Below are 21105 nucleotides of genomic sequence, written 5' to 3'. Positions count from 1 at the left end.
TTGTTGTTATTTGCTGTCAAGTCAACTTTGACTGATGGTGTTCGTAGGAATGAGAGACCTCAAAAGCCCCAGTTATCGGTAGCCTTGCCCAAGCCCTGTATGTTCATGGCTGTAACTTCCTTAATGGAATAATGAAAGCCTTCTATCTTCCCCAGCATTATGGTCTTTTCTAGTGAATCATGTCTTCTCATGATATGTCCAAAGTACAACAATCTCTGTTTAGTCATCTTGGCTTCCAGAGAAAGTTCTGGCTTGGTTTGCTTTAGGACCCATTTATTGGTCTTTTTAGCAGTCCATGTTGTCCTTAGAACTCTTCTCCAGCACCATATTGAGTTGATTTTCTTCATATCATGTTTTTTCACTGTTCAGCTGTCACAACCACACATGTTGTGAGTGTATCTTGTGTGCCTTCAAGCAGTTCCTGACTTATAGTGACCCTAGGGCAAACTTATCATGGGGTTTTCTTGGCAAGATTTATTCAGAAGATGTTTGCCATTGTTTTCATAGAATCATAGAGTTGGAAGAGACCACAAGGGCCATCCAGTCCAACCCCATTCTGCCATTCAGGAAATCACTCTCCAAGGGAGCGTGTTCCACTGTCGAACAGGAAGTTCTTCCTAATGTTGAGGTAGAATCTCTTTTGCTGTAGCTTGCATCCATTGTTCTGGGTCCTGTTCTCTGGAGCAGCAGAAAACAAGCTTTGTCCATCCTCAATCTGACATCCCTTCAAATATTTAAACAGGGCTATCATATCACCTTCTCTTCTCCAGGCTAAACATTTCCAGATCCCAAAGTCTCTCATCATAGGGCATGGTTTCCAGACCCTTCACTGTTTTGATAGCCTCCTTTGGATACACTCCAGTTTCTCAACATAATTTGTGGTGCCTAGAACTGGACACAATATTCCAGGTGGGGCCTGACCAAAAAGAATAGAGTGGCACTAACCATATGTGTGTTGTAAAGGCCACTAGGACCTCTTCCATCCTTGTCAAGGGGAGTGCTAACCTTCTCTCCAGTGGCATTGCTAGTGGGGTGCAGGGGGGTGCAGACTGTAATGGGTGATACCCCAGAGGGACTGGCACAGATACTGGGTGAGAAAGGGCACTTTCCCACTTGTCCAGTGTAACCCAAGAGCCAGTCACCTGTCCCCTCCCTGTGACCCTGATATCAATTTAATATAAGGGATGTTTTAGGCAAGTGGCCAAAGCAACAGCTCCCCAGCATAGGAAACCAGCTATGCCAGGTTGAACCGGATAGCCCAGACTGGGAAAAGTCTAAAAGCAATCTGCCATGATGGATCTCTCAAGACCAGAATGAGCATAATCCCTAGACTATGGAGAAGGTGATAGTGGTCTGGATTGGGAGATTGGTTGCATATCACAGATAAAGAGGCTTTCCGTCTGGGAATGAAACTCTTTTCATCTGAGAACATGTGCACAAATTGGTTTTTTGTGGGTTTTTCGGTCTATGTGGCCATGTTCTAGAAGAGTTAGTTCCTGATGTTTTGCCAGCATCTGTGGCTGGCATCTTCAGCTAGAAGAAACTTGCCAAGAAAACCCTATGATAAGTTTGCCTTAGGGTCACCTTCTGTTGAAAATGACTTGAAGGCACATTACAACAACCGGATGTTGGTGACTTCCAAGCCAGTGGGGCAATAAGTCTGCTCCAGGTTTTAATCATAATTTTAAAGGGTTTATTGACCTGCTGAGCCTTATCCTTAAAATGGGTTCAGCACCTTGAAAAGCTATATTAAAGATGGGGATAAAGCCCAAAATGGATTTACTTGTCCCATTGGCCTGGAAGCCAACAGTATCCATTGTAGACAGCTTATGATCAACCTCAAAAGTCTAGTGGATGCAGAACACTGGTTTTGAAAGGCTGCAAGATTTAATTTCAGCTTGACAGATCCCCCAATCCATGGCATCAAAGAAACAGCACGCATTTTGGAGAGGGTACTACCAGTGAGCCAGTATGGTGTAGTGGTTTGGGCATTGGGCTACGACTCTTGAGACCAGGGTTCAAATCCCTGCTCAGCTATGGATGGCCTTGGGTGAGTCACACTCTCTCAGCCTCAGAGGAAAGTGGCAAAGGCAAAAAAAAAAAAAATCCCTCTGAAGAAATCTTGCCAAGAAAACCATAAGTTTGGCTTAGGGTCCCTGTAAGTCCAAAATGACTTGAAGGCACACATCAACAAAGCACCTGTCATTTTGCAGCCCTTTTTAAAGTAGTTGGATGGGAGACGGTTAACAAATACCAGGAGCTGTAGGCTATATTTAAGAGGAAGGAACTTGCAAAACCATCTGAGTCTTGCTTGCTAACACAAACCCTATGAAATACATGAGGTTACCAAAAGCCAACTTGAAGGCACATAGGCACACTCACTGGGCTTTGAAAGTCAAGCAACTTGGATTTTGAGCAGGAAACCCACCTCTGTTTCCTATTGTCTGTCATGTGCTGCCCCCTGCTGGTCTTTGCTCTCATCCAGCTGTTTTGGATCTAGTTCCCCAGCAGAGAAGTTCCAGGAACAGGAGGAAGAATCATCCGGCAGGCCATTGTATTCTCACTTACCATGGCAACGCCTTGGCCAATGAGCTTGTGAAAAAGCCACAAGATGTAACAGACCATGGCTGTTCATTTTTTGCAAACACATCGGTCTAGAAAGGACACATCCTGGACCTCAACGGAAACACATGAAAAATCATCTCATTGCAAAATGAGTCTCCCTCATCTGGAATTCCGAATTCCGAAATAATCCGAAATCCAAAATGTTCTACTGAGATAGTGATGCCTTTGCTTTCTGATGGTTCAGGTGTATGCAAATTTCATTCCATGCACAAAATTGTTGAAATTATTGTGTATAAAATTACCTTCAGGCTATGTGTATAAAGTGTACGTTGTTGTTGTGCCTTCACATCATTTTTTAACTTATGGTGACCCTAAAGTGAACCTAGCACAGGGTTTTCTTGGCAGGCTTTGTTCAGAGGGGGTTTGGCATGGTCGTCTTCTGAAGCTGAGAGAGTGTGACCTGCCCAAGGTCACCCAATGGGTTTCAGGCTAAGCTGGGAATTGGACCCTGGTCTCCAGAAACATAGTTCGGCACTCAGACCACTACATCATAGTGGCTCATACAAAACATTAATGATTTTCATGTTTAGACCTGGGTCCCACCTGCATGATATCTCACTATGTTTTTGTGTGCCGTGTGCCATCAAGTCATTTCCAGTTTATGGTGACCTATCATGGGGTTATCTTGGCAAGAACCTGTCATAGGGTTATCTGGACAACATTTGTTCAGAAAGGATTTGGCAGGGCCTTCCTCTGAGGCTGAGAGAGTGCAACTTGTCCAAGGCCACCCAGTGGGTTTCCATGGTTGAGCAGGTCTTCAAACCTTGGTCTTCAGAGTCATAGTCCAATACTCTAACCACTGCACCGCACTTCCTGATCTCATTATGTAGATGCAAATATTCTAAAATCTAGGGGGGGGGGGAAAAATCCCAAATGCTTCTGGTCCCAAGTATTTCAGAGAAGGGAGACTCAACTTGTACCCCAATCTTGTTTGATTACCAGAAATCTCCAAGTAGGTCTGAAATCCTGCCTCTAGTGATGGATAGGCATTGCTATTTATCACAGTTGGCAATACTGGACTGGACAGAATAATGGTCTAAGTTATTATTCCAATTCCGTCTCCATTTCCACTTCCAATTCAAATCTTAGGTCTTCATGGAGGTGAAGGCAGAACTCAGTATTCTTCCAGGGAAAAAGAAAGAAATTAAAAGAGTCCTACAGGACCGAAGTATTGGGATACAAAATTCATCACCCTGAACAGAGACCAGACTGAAAGGGATTGGACTAGATGCCCTTTGGTAATAATTCTACTAATTCCAAGAAACCCACAGCTATTTGAGATGTCTCTTTAGAGGGGCTTAGAATTCAAAGGGAACCAGAGCATAGCCACATTGTCAGTAGATGCCAGAGAGGTTGAGACAGTGTCACCTTTGTTTCCTGATGGTGCAGCGTACACAATCATTGCTTCATGCACAAAATTATTTTTAAAAATTATTGTACAAAGTTACCTTCAGGCTATGTATATACAGTGTATATGAAACATGGAACTTCATCACACAGGAAAAATCAGGGCTTTAAACAGCGATTATATCATGAAAATCATGCAATTGCGATTAAGATTTTCACATGATGTAACGATTAAAGAGACATTATCCCGGGAATAACCAGGCAGTAAACAGCAGCAAATCAATCTCGAGGAAATCCCATGAATGATTTGTTGCTGTTTATTCCCTGTTTATTCCCAGGATAATGCTTTTTAATCATGACATGTGTGAAAATCTTAATCACGATTGGGTGATTTTCACAGGATAATCACTGTTTAGAGCCCCGATTTCCCCCTGATTTTCCCTGTGTGATAAGATCCATAAAGTGTTATGTCTCAAAGGTATCTCATGTTGTATGTATACGCAAATAAAAGTGTTCAAAATAATATATTTTTTAAAAAACCAGAAACCCAAAACACCTGCTCCCATGCATTTTGGATAAGGGAGACTATAGCTGTGACAAAATAAAAATGCAGTCCTCCCTCTATTCTCACAGTCTTCAGACTTATGTCTCTCACTTATGCGCGAGGGATGAATGGAGGGGGAATGAATGGGGCACGTGTCTGTGGTGCGCACCCATGTGCCCCAGTGTCCGCACCTATAATCAAGCCAATGGGGCTTGAATATAAGCAAAACTCCATTTTTGTGAGGAGGTCGAGAACCGATCCCCCACAAAAAAGGAGAGGTGACTGTAAATAAAAAATAAAGTAAAATAAAGTAAAATAAAAGACCCATGCTCTAATTTCTCACAACTGGGACACTGGCAGATAACCGCTGGTTGACAGTAAGAGCTGTGCCACAGTGGAAGACACTGCCTTGGAGTGTGATGGAGTCTCTTTTTTTCAGGAGGTTTTTGAACAGAGAATGGATGGCCATCTGTCAGGAGTGCTTGGACTGTGTGTTCCTGCATGTCAGGATGTTAGATTGGATGGCCTTTGGGGATATCTTCAAATTCTACAATGCTATGATTCTATGATAAACAGCTATGGCTGACCATGGTTTCTAGGGAGGATTCCAGAATGGGGTTAGTCTGAATAGCCTTTGGGGTCTCTTCCGACACAATGATTCTATGATTGTATGGTTGCACATTGTAAGTATTCATCAGAACGGTGGTGTAACACAACCGCTCTGCAACCACAGGAGCACAGATTTATACCACAGAAGCATAAGTTACAAGCTTGGCTTTTGACTTTTTTGTTTGTGTTGTTCTAAGCAAAATGTTGCTCTCAGATTTTTAGGTTTCAGAGCAGGATTCTAGAATGAGGTTGGATTGGATGGCCTTTGGGATCTCTTCCAGATCTGTGTGTCTATGATTCTATGGTTGCACATTATTGGTATTCATGAGAATGGCGGTTTAACACAACTGCCCCGCATCACATGGTTTACACACTACAGAAGCAAGAAATAGGAGCTTGGCTTTTTGCCTTGTGTTTATTTCAGCAGTGGTTTGTGTTCTTCTTAGCAAAATTTTGCCATCAGATTTGTTTTGTTTTGCTCAGTCCTCTGCTTGTTTCCATTTCCGAATGGCTCCTTTCTTCTTGGGAAGCTCAGAGATCTTGTCCTGGGAGAGCCAGCTGTCCTCATAAAGAGACACCTCATAGGAGAGCTTGCGCAGTTCCTTGCTGAGTTGATCGCTGGTGTCAATCAGAGAATAGTTCTGGGCTTCCAGCTGGTTGATCTTTCTGTAGGCTTCCTCCGTCCGCTCTCTCATGGCAGTCACTTTCTCCTGCATTTCCTTCATCACGCTCTTGAAGTTCTCAATGGTGTCTTGCAAAGTGTGGCTCATCTTTCTGACTTATCCAGGCCTGCTAGGCTTTCCCCCCGCCTGGCTTTCCCAAGATCAAGATGAACCGGCTGCAGATCTGGTGGGATTCAGTTGGCCTCAGGGAGATTGGTGGCCACTGGCCTTCTGGAGATTGCTCATAGAATGTGGGTGGCTTTTATTTGAATGCAACATGGGGGGAAATAGAAATTTAGTTGTTAATTCATTGCATTTTTATATACCAACTTTGTACCTGTACAGTCAAAGCATTTTAAAATCTAGAGCAGGGGTGGGCAAACTGCAGCCCACAGGTCATTTCTATACTCTATACATTTCTATACATTTCTATGGCTCTCCAGGGACTTCAATGAGTAAATATATATACAGTGGCCTCTCTGTTCTCGCGGACCTGAGATCCATGGTGTTGAATATTCACAGAGAGGTGACCTCTGTTAATTTCAATGGGGCATGCCCCAGCGGAGCATGCCGTCCACGCACTCCCAGGCACATGTCCCATTCAAGCCTATGGAGGTTGAATATTGGTGAGTCTCTGTTTTCGCAGGGGGGTGTCCAAAATGGATCCCCCGCAAAAACGGAGGGCCAACTGTATAAATAAAATATAATTTTAAAAAGAAATAAAAGCCCTATCATCACTCCCTAGAGTTTATTTTTGTGCATTTAGGGGCACTTAAAAAATACTCTCTCTCTGTATTTGTGTGTGTGTGTGTGTGTGTGTTTGTAATTTAAAAAGTGCACCAAAATGCCCAGAAATGAACTCTAGATGGTGGGGATGGGGCTTTTATTTCTTTTATAATTGTTATTTCTATTGGGAAAAAAATTAAATAAAAACACATCAATACAAACAAGTTGCTTATAAACCATGACCAACAGAAATTAATAATACCACACTCATACATCTTTCAATTTCTTTGTGATATTCTCTTCTGATATTAAATCCCTGTTGATTTCCTTCCATCCCAGTGTCGTGGCTCCATCCTATGGAATCCTGGGATTTGTCATTTGTTGTGGCACCAGAGCTCTCTGACAGAGAAGGCAAACTTCCTCAAGAAACTACAAATCCCAGAATTCCATAGTATTGAGCCATGGCAGTTAAAGCAGTGCCAAACTCCATTACTTCTGCAGTAGAGATGTCATCTCAGTCTGACCTTCAAAGGTGACAGCCGCACTGCTGAAACTCTTTCGGTGATAGGGTTCATGATCCTAGATCGAGGCTTGACATTTCAAACTAGAAGTGGGAATGGATTCACTGCCATCCCAGCATTGGAGCCGCCAGACAGCATTACATGGAAGTAATGCCAGGGATACTCTGTGAATCTTTTGCCACAGGGGTGGCAAATCCAGTTGGGTTTTATGGCTGATCATCTAACACCTGCTGTAAGTTGTTATTCTGTCAGGAATAAGATCAGCATTAGGAGATCTCCGGTGCAACTTTGGACAATGCGGTGTATGCATTTTTTATACGATGGGCCTGAATCTCACTGGTGTCATGCAGTCGGTTCTCTGTATCCATAAATTCTGTATCCAGGGATTCAACTGTCAATTTTTTAAATTCCAAATAGCAAATCTGGATTTTGCTATTTTATTATCAGGGACACCATTTTATTATGCCATTGCATATAATGGGACTTGGGCATCTATGGATTTTGGTATCCACAGGAGGCCCTGGAACCAAACCCCAGCAGATTCCAAGGGGCTAGTCTATTATAGTTATATACCTTCAGGTCAACTTCAACTTATGATTGCCCTATCCTAGAGTTTTCTTGGCCAAATTTCTTCAACCAACATGGCTCAAAAATATTTTCTTTAAAAAACAAACCATGATGCAGGATTTCAGCCTTTATTAAGAAGGCTACCTAAAATACTGAAGGGAGATGAACTTTCAAGCATTGTCTATGAAAACCTTCTTGCAAAGGAAACTGAGAGGGCAGGGAAGTCATCAGTTAGTCTCATGTGGACGTCAGCTGGGGATGAAGCTTGTGGGATCTATCTTTTCCAAGTCAGAATTTGAGTCTACCTACTATGCACAGTTATACCTGATTGATACCATTTTGGCTGCATCTACGCTGCAGAATCAATGCAGTTTTACTATGCTTTAACTACCCTGGCTCAATGCTATGGAATGCTAAGATCTGTAGTTTTGTGAGATATTTCGCCTTCTCTGTTACAGTGCCACAAGAAACTACACATCCCAGGATTCCATAGGGTGGAGTCATGGCAGTGAAATCATTAATTCTGTAGTGCAGTAGCAGCTTTTGACTGCCATGGCTCTATCCTGTGGGATTCTAGGATCTGTAGTTTGGTGAGCTCTTCAGAATGTTCTGCCGGAGAGCTCCAGTGAATGGTTTAGGGAGCTGGGTATGTCTAGCTTTTGGAAAAGAGAAATATCATGACAGCCATTTTTAAACACCTGAAGGGATGTCATGTAGAAGTTGGAGCAAGCCTGTTTTCCATTGCTCTAGAGCAGCACTTCCCAACCTTTTTGACTTATGACTTTATTTCTATGGCGGAGCCACTAAGAAGTCTACCCTTACAAGTTACAAGTTAGTGGTGTTTAGGAGTATATATTCTTATTCTTTAATTTAATTGAATGTTTATTTCTTTCATTTCCCTTGAGCAGCCACAGAGCACCTGGGAAGAGCACGTGAAGCCCTAAGGCAGTGGTTCCCAACCTGTGGGTCGGGACCCCTTTGGAGGTTGAATGGCCCTTTCATGGGGGTCGCCTAAGGCCATTGGAAAACACATATTTAATTACAGTTATGAAGTAGCAATGAAAATAATTTCATGGGTTTGGGTCACCACAACATGAGGAACTGTATTAAAGGCTCGCGGCATTAGGAAGGTTGGGAACCACTGCCCTAAGGGCTTCTTGGAGCACAGGTTGGGAATCCCTGCTCTGGAGACTAGGGAGTTTATCACTTTCATCCCTGATCTGGGCACAGGCAGGGGACGTGCGCAGCCGAGGGAGAACACATTTTATCACACCCCGCACTGTCCTCAAGCTGGCCAAGCCATTCCCAATCAGGGCTCAGGTGCGTCATTTTGCTCCTCTAGAAAGCTGGAAACCATGAAGCCCTATGAGGAGAGACTTAGGGAGCTGGGGATGTTTAGCCTGGAGAAGAGAAGGTTAAGAGGTGATATGATAGCCCTGTTTAAATACTTGAAGGGATGTCATATTGAGGAAGGAGCTAGCTTGTTTTCTGCTGCTCCAGAGACTAGGTAGGACCTGGAGCAATGGATGTAAGCTACAGTAAAAGAGATTCCAGCTCAACATTCGGAGGCACTTCCTGACAGTAAGGGCTGTTTGACAGTGAAACACACTCCTTTCTTGGTGTGTAGTGGAGTCTCCTTCCTTAGAGGTCTTTAAACAGAAGCTGGATGGCCATCTGTCAGGGGGGTGCTTTGATTGAGATTTCCTGCATGGCTGGACTGGTCTCTTCCAACTCTATAATTCTATGATTACATTGGAGCAAAACCTCAGGCAGAAGGGGGTTGGACTTGGATGGCCTTTGGGGTCTCTTCCAATGCTATGATTCTATGAACTGCAGCATTAGTGTTCTGTAACAGAGAACTCTAAATACTTTCCCAAACTACAAATTCCAGAATTCCACAGGATGGAGCCATGCAGTCAAAGTGTTGTCATGGTGCAATGTACAGATTTGTTGTTGTGTACCTTCAAGTCATTTTTGACTAATGGAGACCCTAAGGCAAACCTATCATGGGGTTTTCTTGGAAAGATTTATTTTCTTAAGGGGGTTGCCATTGCCTACTTCTGAGGCCAAGAGAGGTTTTCATGACCAAGTTGTGATTCAATCCCTGGTCTCTAGAATTAGAATCATAGAATCATAGAATCGTAGAGTTGGAAGAGACTGCAAGGGCCATCCAGTCCAACCCCTTGCCATGCAGGAAATCACAATCAAAGCATCCCTTATAATCCATACCATCCATCTAAAGACTCCTCCAGTGTGATGTAGTGTTTTGAGCATTTGACTATGACTCTGGAGAACAGGGTTTGAATCCTGATTCAGTCATGAAATCCAGTGGGTGACCCTGTGCAAATCACACTCTCTCAGCTTCAATGGCAAACCCCTCTGCCAAGAAAACCCTCTAATAGGATTGCCATAAGTCAGAAATGATTTAAAGGCACACACCACCACCACCAACAACAACAACCTCTGCATTGTCTACCCTGACCAAGAGATATCCAAGCATCTGCTGAGAGGCCGTGCCCCCATTTTTAGTCTGTTGTTGTGTGTCTTCAAGTCATTTCTGACTTATGGTGACCTTAAGGCATAAACCTATCATGGGGCTTTCTTGGCAGGTTTCTTCAGAGAGGTTTTGCCATGGCCATCCTCTCAGACCGAGAGTGTGTGACCTGGAGCCCTAAATGGCATCCACAAACCCCATGGCCTGATCCTACTGGTTATACCCAACTAGAACAGACCCAATGAATCAATGCTTGGCTGAGGAATCTGCACATACATAAATCCCATTCATTCAAGGGGCCTACTGTAGGTGAGACTAACCATTAGGTTTAGGCTTGTCTGCTGATGCCCTTCATTTTCAATGGAACCACATCCCCACCCGGAGCAATAGCTAAAGGGGACCAGGCTCTTTCAGATTCCCTACAATTCAATCCCCATCTTCTCCTTATTCCACCATAAAGCCAACCTCTGTCTTGCTGGCTGCCAAGTCTGGTTTCCTTTGATTTTCCATGCATTCGTTCTTCAGCCTTTTCCCACCAGAGCCAACTTGCCAGGAACTGAGGTTGGGAAGGGTGTATGGATGTCACTTCTAGCATCATTATAGTGTCATTAGCCATGGAAACATACCATCCAATAACAGGGAGAGGAGGGAGTGTGATGCATGCAACAATGGCTCTTGACTGTCTGCTTGTGTACATCCAAGAAGGGAGAAAGAGCACTGAGCAGAGAGCAAAGTGGCAGCTTCTTTTGCTACTGGTGTGTCACTCAAAAATTTGGGGTGGGGGATCCCAAGAAAACCTGGGTACCTCTTCTGTCAGGGGACACTCACTCACTTGTCTTATTTTCTGATGTGGGCTGAGATCTTACATCCAGGTGGACATCAGTGACCTAAATTATGTAACGCATGTGAAATAAAATTCATAGACGTTTATTACTGTGCAAAGTGATTGTGCAAAATGCGCAAAAACGAGATTTAAAAGCTGGAAAAAACCCATGCACGTCGTTGTTAAACTTGTGTTAACCCCAATGGAAAGTAAACAAAAGCCACTCCTTTTTCCTTTTGGGATTTCCTTTTGGGCTTTTGTCTACTTTTTGTTCAGGTTAACACCATTTTAACAACAACGTCTTGTGAAAATCAGCCCACTTTTGCAGTTTTTTTCCTATTTAATCCCCTGTTTCTGCACAGGATTTCCCCCGTGTGATAAACTCTATAGTCGTGTTAGTCTGGAATATCAGCATGCAAAGGAATTTTGGAGCACCTTTCAGACTGGCTGAAAGACATTGTGGCATAAGCGTTCCATAGACTTGCATCTGAGAAAGTAGACCAAGTCTACGAAAGCTAATGGTACACTGCCTTTGGCTTAGTTAGGCTCTATCTGCACTGCAGAAATAATGCTGTTTGGCACCACTTTGACTGCCATTGCTTAATGCTATGGAATTCTGGGATTTGTAGTGTTGTGAGAAATTTAGCCTTCTCTGTAAACTCTGGTGTCATAACAAAATTCAAATCACAGGATTCTGTAGGATGGAGTCATGACAGTTAAAGTGGTGGCAAACTGCATTATTTCAGCAGTGCAGATGTACCCCAAGTCTCCAAAGTGTTACAAGATGCCTTTGCATGTGGAATAGTTTGTGGACAAGTGTCTGCACCCAGGTGATATTGGCGTAAGTGGAGTTCTATACACAGAGCCTCTCAGTATAAGGTAGTATATTGAAATTCACAGAGGAGAGTCTGAAGGCATGTTGTGTATTACAGTTGCACATCAGAATGTCAGCCATGCACATTGGCCATTCATCCACATACATTGCACTATTTTGGCCAAGAAAACCACATAATATGATTTTTTTTAGGGTCACCATAAGTTAGAAATGACCTGAAGGCACACAACAATAACAAATAGGGGTTGGATAACGCAAGTGTACCGTAATTCCATTGGTGGATATTTGCACTGCTCAGGATACATAACACCAGTTTAAAAAGCATACAAAGCCAATACAGGCTGAGTCTCCTTTGCTTGAGATGCTTGGGACTAGAGGTGTTTTGGATTTTGGATCATCATCATTATCATCATCATCATCAGCTGCTGCGTTGAGTCCCTGTACTGGAAGGCAGGATATAAATAGACATAATAACAACAACAATAATAATGGATTTTGGAATACTGCGATTTGCATATATGTACATAATGAGATCTATTGGAGGTGGGACCCAATTGTAAACACAAAATTCATGTTTCATATATATCTTACGCACATAGCCTGGAGGTAATTTTATACAACATTTTGAATAGTTTTCTGCATAAAATGTTTGTGTACATTGAAACATCAGAAAACAAAGGTGTCACTATCTCAGCCAACTATGAAAGGTTTTGGGGTTTTTGAATATTTCAGATTTCAGAATTGCAACCTGCACATGTTAAAACCGTTAGTACATACTTTAAAATCAAGAATTTAAAAATCATATGGATTTTTAATAGAAGAGATTGGTCTTCACTGCTATTTTAAATTCAGAGAGCATATTTTCTCCAGCAGCTCATTCCATAAATTGAGGGCGGCTAAAGAAAATGTCTTCCCTCCTGAAAGATCCAGAAAGATCTGGAAATACCCTCAAGCTATGCTCACAATCTTTCAAGGGGAGTGCGACCCATGCACCTGGTTGACAGGCTGATAAAAGGCAAAACTGCAAGGCCGAATTGAAACAGAATAGATAGTGGGCACCAGTATATAGAAGATGCCTGGCACCATTTGGTAGCCCCCATCCCCCAGTTGTACCAAGTTTCTGAATTTTTGATGGCCTGTTGTTGTCACAGGCCCTAAAACACACCTCTCTGCCAAGAGATATCTTCATCATCTCTTTTGGGGTTACCATGCAGCAAAGGGTTGCATTATTGGATAGCAGTATGTGACCTGTCTAGTATACATGCTCCAGAAATGTCACTTGTTAAAAGGTGACACTGTAACTATGTAGAGATAAGATGCTTTGTGATTATCGTATGGAAATGTATATATCCCTGGATGTCTGCTCTTTTCCTTTGTGTCAGTCATTGTGATCCCTAGGTCACTTGCACCTATTTGCAGCATCAAATCAAATGGTGAATTCTCCTTGCTTTGGTGTGGACTTCTGGATTAATAGCACAGGGACCAACAAACTCCTATTTGAGACCTCGAAACACAGGTTAGGTGCCTTGACAGTAAGCATCTTCTGGATCCAGTTACAGTTTGCTTTTCCTAATCCTGCCCATTACCTCCTCCTAGCATTCATGAAATATCATGACAACATGAATAGGAAAAAATTGTGTTTTCCTTTATTGTTGTTGTGTGCCTTCAAGTCATTTGCAAGTCATTCACAGAGGAGACGCATGATCCTATTATATTATTATTATGATCCTTAGCTATTATTGAAGGCATGGAGAAGTACATTTTAATTTATAACTATTTCAACTTTTAAAATTGTTTGTTTTATAGGTTTTATATTTATATATTTTAATGTTGTTGTACCATTTTTGTATTGTATTGCTTCATATTTGTTGTTCACCACCTTGAGTCCCTACATTGGGAGAAAGGCGGGATAGATGATGATGATGATGATGATGATGATGATGATGATGATATTTGGGTATCATCAGTCTCTCTCTATGGGAAAATAGCCAGACACTTCTCTGATTCCATACTCTCCATCAACCACAGAATGGCCATGAAGGAGTGCCATTGAAGTAAAAACCCTTCATCCTGAAGCTGGTGACGGAGGAACCATAGCAGAGATCCGAGTGTGAAACTCTTACACTATATGTGACTATATAGAATCTTGGCTTACATTTGTGTTTGGCCAACAGTGCTGCTATTTTTTTTGTTGTTGTTGTTGCATTTTCTTTCTTCTTCTTTTCTGGTTGTCGTGAGTTGTTTATTTTGTTTGTTGTCATGTATAAAATTTAAAAAACATGTTGTCTGGGGATCATGGGAGTTGCAGGCCATTGCCTCCGCAGGGCTCCAGATCAGGGCAGGCTAAGTGCTTGGCAACATTCAGATTAGCTCTTAGGCATCCAACCTTTTCAACTTCCCAATTACATAAGAGCTGCAGAGATGGAGAGACATCAGTACTCATCAATCACTCAGAATAACTGAGAATATATATATATATATTTATTATTTTATATAACTGTTCTTTTAAAAAGAAAAACAGCCCCTGGGCAGGAACAGACAAGAATGGTAGGGATTCTGAGTTTGCTCTCTCTCTCTAAGAGCCTTTCCAGTCTAATAGATTTCTTGTGACAAATGTGCAAGCGTTCCTTGTTTTGTTGCGGGAGATCCCAAAATCTTTTCTCTCTGTTGCTGAGATATTGCATTTTCCCAGAATTTGAGCCATGGTATGTCATGTAATAATAATAATAATAATAATAATAATAATAATCCCACCTCTCCCTATGGGAGATGTTACCTGGGAAAATGCAATTCCCACTATTCTAGCCCTGGTTGCAAGCATACCTAAGGGTTAGAATTCAGTGAGGGCAAAGTATATTAATTCCCCCAAGTATTGTGAGTGCTTTTTATTAAAGCTGTCAGCTGATTAAAGAAATCTTAATTTATCAAATGCAAGAGCAATAGAGGCTGCCATTGGGTGGAGAATCCAGTCTGGATTTTAGTCCAAAATCTAAAGGCTCTGTCCAAGGTAATGAACCTATTTGGAGTTGTACTGCAGCACCTAAGAAAACACTTTTGAAGTTCAGATTCAAACCTAGCACAGGGGTTCACCACATCACTGACATCAGAGCCAACAATTAATTGTCTATATTTGCATAAATCTGCATCCAGGTAAAAACAAGCCTGAAATCATTCTGCAGCAAGAAACAGATGCTTATTTGGAGTTGAGATGATGGGTGAATGGGTGTCAGGTAGGCTTTGCCTGCAACTGAGCCATTGAGAAATACCATAAAGAGATCAGGGATAGGGCAGAAGCCTTCCATGCTGAAGGTCCCTGAGGTCCAATTTCTGCAAACTCCAGGGAGAGAATCATAGAATCATAGAACATAGAGTTGGAAGAGACCACAAGTGCCATCCAGTCCAACCTGCTTCGGCCATGCAGGAAGATACCATCAAAGCACCCCCAACAAATGGCCATCCAGCCTCTATTTAAAGACCTCCAAGGAAGGAGACTCCACCACTCGCCGAGGGAATGGTTTCCACTGTCGAACAGTTCTTAGTGTCAGGAAGTTTCTCCTCTATGCTGAGGTGGAATCTCTGTTCCTGGAGCTTGCATCCATTATTCTGTGTCCTTTTTTTCTGGAGCAACGGAAAACAAACTTGCTCTATCTTCATTGTGACACCCCTTCAAATATTTAAACATGGCTATCATATCACCCCTTAACTGTCTCTTCTCCAAGCTAAACATAACCAGCTCCCTAAAGTCTTTTATCATAGGGCATGGTTTCCAGACCCTTCACTATTTTGGCCACCATCCTCAGCACACTTTCCAGCTGGTCAACATCCTTTTTGAATTGTGGGGTCCAGAACTGGACACAGTATTACAGGTGGGGCCTGACCAGAGCAGAATAGAGTGGTGCTATTTCTTCCCTTGACCTAGACACTATACTTCTGTTGATGCAACCTAAAATCACATTGGCCTTTTTAGCTGAACTCATGTTCAACTTGTAGTCTACTTGGACTCCTAGATCCCTTTCACATGTAGTCTCATTAAGCCAGGTGTCCCATCATCCTATATCTATTCACTTCTTTTTTCCACCCTAAGTGCAGTACCTTACATTTCTCCCCAGTGAAATTCATTTTGTTAGCTTTGGAGAAAACTCCTGGTATACCAGTGCATAGACCTAGATGGGATCCCCTCCAATAGTGTTACCAGGTTTCCAAAATAGTCTGATGCAGCAGAAGGCATTTTCATCTGTGTCAAAGCTGGAGAAAGTATACATACCTTTAAAGCTTCCTTCTCTATCCATTCTCTCCTCAGTCACCCGAACCTACTGTAAATCAGGTTTCTAAACAGCAGGATCTGGACCCACTTTTCCAATCCTCAGCAGGAAGTGACAAATCTCAGGATGACAGTGTTGTCTTGTAAAATGTATGTATGCTTAAAGAAGCATAGAATCAAGGGAGCATAGACTTGGAAGGGATCAGACAGGGACCATCTAATCCAGTGGTTCCCAATGTTTGGTCCTCCATTTGTTTTGGACTTCAGCTCCCTAATGTCTCATCCAACCTGGCCAGCAGTCAGGAGTTATGGGAGCTGAAGTCTAAACCAGCTGGAGGACCAAAGGTTGGGAACCATTGATCTAGTCCAAACCCTTCCATGCCAGAATAGACAGCTCAAGAACCTCCAAAAGATAGCCATGCCATACTGGCAAGGGTTTGGGGCTATATGGTCCTCATGGCTGCTTGATCAACTATGATTCTGTGTATCACATCAAACAGTATGGTAGAATTCAGAGGCATAGCCATGTTTAGTCTGGAATATCAGTATGCAAAGGGATCTTGCCTCACCTTTGAGACTAACAGCGGAAAAGAAGTTGTAGCATAAGCTTTTGTAAATGTAGGTCTCCTTTCTCAAATGCATGGAGTGAAACATCATTCCATGCATCTTTCTTCCTTCTTTTCCTCTTGCCCTTGTCTCTTACTGACCATAGTTAATACTGAACTTGTCACCTCATCACCATAACCACAAGTGTGACATTTCTATGGCTATTCATACAGACTGTAAAGGTCTTCCCTGGGCACCAGTTCACTCCATGCATCTGAGGAAGTAGACATAGACTACAACTTCTTTTGCGCAGTTAGTCTTAAAGATGCCTCAAGTTCCCTTTGCATCAAACAGCATGGTGTCACTCTGCATTAATGATATTGTGACAATACCAACTGGGGTTAAGCCCTGCAGGGACAGCAATTGCACTGTTTATGAGAAACACAGAGAGTGCCAGAAAAATTATGAGAACGCAGCTGTGCCAGTTATGAATGTGACACTTTCTGGAAGGTTGTTCCTTCAGCCACAACCTCCCCACCAGATCCTGTTTCTGGGTAGTTTCTTCTCTGCTCTCCTCACAGAGATCAGCAGCCACTAGGAGTGGCCCCCTCTGAGCATCTCAGGCTCCCCCACAAGCAATGCCATAGAGCGGAGGGGAAAGAAGACCTCTTTTTTGGGAGATGATCAGGGAAGAAAAAGACATACTCCCGGTAAAGTTATGTGATCATGCTGAAGATTTTCAGACTATGTCTTGCTTATCCAAGACTTAATCCATGAAGATCCAGGAATGTTCCAGCAACAAACCATTCCCAGGACTTTGCTTTTTATTCCCAGCCCCTCCCCCCGTCTGATAATCTCCGTTGTTGTTAGTTGTTGTTAAGTTGACTTCAACTTCAACTTATGGGAACCCTATGGATGAAAGACCTCCACAAAAGTGTCCCTCTTATCAACAGCCCTGCTCAGGTCTTGTGGGGAGTAGTATATGCTGAAGATGCTACAGCTGACAACCCTCTCTCTCCACTTTTGATGCAAAGGCCAGAGTCCTGTTGGGGTGTTGCATAGTGCTTTCAAGTTGTTTCCAACTTACAGTGATGCTAAGGTGACACTATCATGGGGTTTTCTGGAGCTGAGAGTGTGTGACTTGCCCAAGGTCATCCAGTGGGTTTCCATGGCTGAGCGAGGAATCAAACTCTGGTCTCCAATGCTCAAACCATTACACCACAGTAGCACATTGGAATGTTACATTCACCTAAATCCTGGTTATGCTCCCTGGCTATGTTCACTGGTGCTTTGCTTCCTGCTTGCCGATGTTGCCTCTTCATTTAAGATTACAGACAAAGGATTATTAGAAATTCCACCAGTGCATACAGCATTATCAAGGCTGTGAGTCTTTCAGGATCTGGAACTGCAATTCTGGAACAGTCTTCTTTTCCACCTCTAGCTGAAGGAGGATCTTACTTGCTTTCGTAAAGGGATGACGACCTTCCTCTTCAGTTTGCCGCATTAAATTGCCGAGTGTGGCCAAGATGGATAGCGACTGATGCTATAATATATATATGAGTATATTATAGTATTTTAGCATTTTATAGTGTTGTATTTTAGAATTTGCTTTTGATTATATATGTTTGATATTCCACCCTTTGGTGAAAAGGATATTATAAATAAATATTGCTGTTGTTGTTCTTGTTATCTTGCTGTCTCTGTTGAGAGATCTGATCAGAGAAGGGATGAGGATGACCCAGCAGAAAGCTCAGAGGGCTTATCTACACTTGTCACTCTGCCCTTGGAGTATTTTGGTCCTGATTCCCCCCCCCCCCATTCCCCCCTTACCTTGCAGGCTAAGGCTCTCTTCCCTCAGCGATTAATGCAGTCCCCCTTTGTCACTTCGTGCCACTGCTGAGATCAGAATGATGTGCCCAGCCACACTATTGATGCTGGGCACCACGTTCTGACCTCAGAGCCACTTTGGCCCACAGTGGCAGCACCAGGTGCTGAATGGAGACTGCATGTCTAAAGGCAGTTGCCACTGTCACTGGAAAAGAGCCGGAAACCCACAGTAAAAGGCAAGTTTCTAAAATATGGTCTTCGCAGGAGGAAGCCCTGAATTGGGTGTTGGCATCATGAAGACAGTTTACAACTAGATCGGGGTTTTGGCTCTGTGTCCTTATTCTAATTCCTGGAACCAGCTCCCTAAACATTTGCAGGCTATTACTTCTCTAGCTAATTTTAAGTCCGAACTAAAGACTTTTTTTGTTTATGGAAGCATTTCAAACTACAGTTTGATAATTCAGATTATTATGTTAATTTAGGTTAAGGGTGCATTTGTCTATAGTTTTATAGTTTTAAAATGATTTTAAAAGGGTAAATTGTCTATTTACTATATTTTATATTTTTGTGATTTTAGATCATACTCCATTGGCAGGTTTTTTATTGTTCTGATGACTTTGTAAAGTGTCATGCAAAATTTACAGCGCTATATGACTAAACATTAATAATAATAATAATAATAATAATAATAATAATAATAATAAACATCATGCAAAGCATGGAGGGACAGCATGGTGTTCAAGTACAAGCCTAGCCATGGAAATCCACTGGGTTTCAAAACTTGTCAAGAAAACTGTATGATTTTTGCCTTAGGGTTGCTATCAGTTGGCAATGACAGGAAGGCACACAGCAACAACAACAACAACAACAACAACAACAACATGTAAGCAGGACATAAGGAGCCCAGGGGGGACTCAGGGGAAAAGACCCATCTAGACAAGGCCAGAGAAAGACAGTCAGAGAAAGTTGGAGGTGTGTTGAAGAAAGGAGACAGACCCAATGGAGGAAGGCAGTCTCTGGAGTGAAGGCAAAGGCTTTCATGGCCGACATCCATAGTTTGTTGTGGGTTTTTTGGGCTATGTGGCCATGTTCTAGAAGGGCTTGTTCCTGACGTTTCATCAGCATCTGTGGCTGGCATCTTCAGAGAAAGATGTATTTATTTTTTAAAAAAAGATTGGATATTTCTCTCCAGTGCAGAATGCCTTCATGCTGCTCAAGAGTGCAGACGTGGACTGGAACATAGGCTACTATTGCTCATATAGAGGTGAGCTGGATTCAGCATCCAGTTGCACATTTGTGTATTCCGTTGTGCATTTGGTTATGGATTCAGTAGCACAGCCTCACCATTCAACACAAGGGTTGAGTAGCACAATCCACCTGTGCAGAGTTACACTACACAAGGCTGGTGTAAAATTGTGGCCATTACTGGAAAAGAAGCTATTAACTCTGAGTTTCTTCTGTAAGCCTCAGATTGCTCCCACTTGAAAACACACAAGCAGCCAGCCACTGCAATGGATAGAGATGTAGATTGTAAAAGCTGCCCTTCAAAATGCAAACAAAAGGGTCAGCCTTGAGATTTCCCTCCTGGATTTCATTTCCACAAAACGACCCAGGAAGACACTTCTCTCCGAGGTGCTCTCTTGTTTATACATCTTTAATGACACTGTTTAAATAATGCATTGGACATTAAAAATGAAAGATTTTTTTTCTTTAAAAAAGAAATGAGATGATGAAGTCCTGATTGTGACCCAAATCTGTCACAAAGGTGGATGAATGGTTACTAAATGGGAAAGCCTTTCTGGCATAAATAATAATGGGAAGTGGGAATAGATATATGACTAATGCATGGGGCATAGCGGAGATGGAAAAGAAATGGAACAATCACCGAGGAAGGAAAGAAAAATATAAGTGAGTGGGACATACAAAGCAAAGGCTGGCCCGGTCAGAAACAAAAGGAAAAAGGATCTGTGTGGTTGTGTGGTTGTATAAAGTTGCGGGTTCAATACCAGCAAAGGGCTCAAGCTCAACTCAGGCTTGCATCTTTCTGAGGTTGCTAAAATGAGTATCCAGATTGTTGGGGGCAATTGGTTTACAGATGTAAACTGCTTAGATACTGCTAGTTTGGTATGAAGCGGTATATAAATGAAGCTGTTTGTATAATAAATAAAGTGCTATTGCTAGAAGGTGGTGTCCAGATTTAGGAAAGGGGTGAGGAACAACATGTGTTCATCTAGATGTTGTTGGACTTCAGCTCCCACCATTCCCAGAGAACATGGCCATTGGTAAAGGATGATAGGAGATGTACAGTAACAACATTTGTAAGGCCATTGGAAGAGGATTGAGGGCGCCTCCAAACTGCAGAAATAATCTGTTTTGATACAATTTTAACTGCCATGGCTCAATGCTATGGAATTGAGCCATGGCAGTTAAAGTGGTGTCAAACCGGATTATTTCTGAAATACAGAGGCAGCCTAGGAGGGCCTCCCATCAGAGAGTTCTGCAAATATCAAAAACACAACTGCCAAAAAGACAATCAAATGGGTTTTAGAGCATATTAAGCCTGAACTTGAAATGGAATCTAAAGACACATCTATACTGGTTGCTTAATCCAGGGTTTAATCCAAAGCAATCCAGGACTTAATCCGAAGCATGCCCCAGACTGGCCCCAGACTGACCATGATGGTGACCATTCTCACCAGGCAATGCCATGTGCATCTA

The 21105-nt window shown here is 42.5% G+C and overlaps 1 protein-coding gene and 1 pseudogene across 1 annotated transcript in view; both read right to left on the bottom strand.

The window, feature by feature from the left end:
- Nucleotides 1-897: 897 nt before the first annotated feature.
- LOC149320147 (U6atac minor spliceosomal RNA) lies at nucleotides 898-1014 on the bottom strand (annotated as a pseudogene).
- A 13001-nt stretch (nucleotides 1015-14015) lies between these two features.
- Nucleotides 14016-21105, bottom strand: part of MAP6 (microtubule associated protein 6) — a 66981-nt gene continuing 59891 nt past the window's right edge. The window contains exon 4 of the mRNA XM_089513019.1: nucleotides 14016-14166. Coding sequence (XP_089369145.1) covers nucleotides 14127-14166 — 40 coding nt within the window. The 3' untranslated portion in view covers nucleotides 14016-14126. The remainder of the gene's footprint in view (nucleotides 14167-21105) is intronic.

This window comes from Sceloporus occidentalis, unplaced genomic scaffold (assembly GCF_023333645.1).
Source record: "Sceloporus occidentalis isolate IW3139 unplaced genomic scaffold, rSceOcc1.0.p SCAF_2, whole genome shotgun sequence".
Taxonomy (NCBI): domain Eukaryota; kingdom Metazoa; phylum Chordata; class Lepidosauria; order Squamata; family Phrynosomatidae; genus Sceloporus; species Sceloporus occidentalis.
This window is presented reverse-complemented; position numbering and strand designations above follow the sequence as displayed.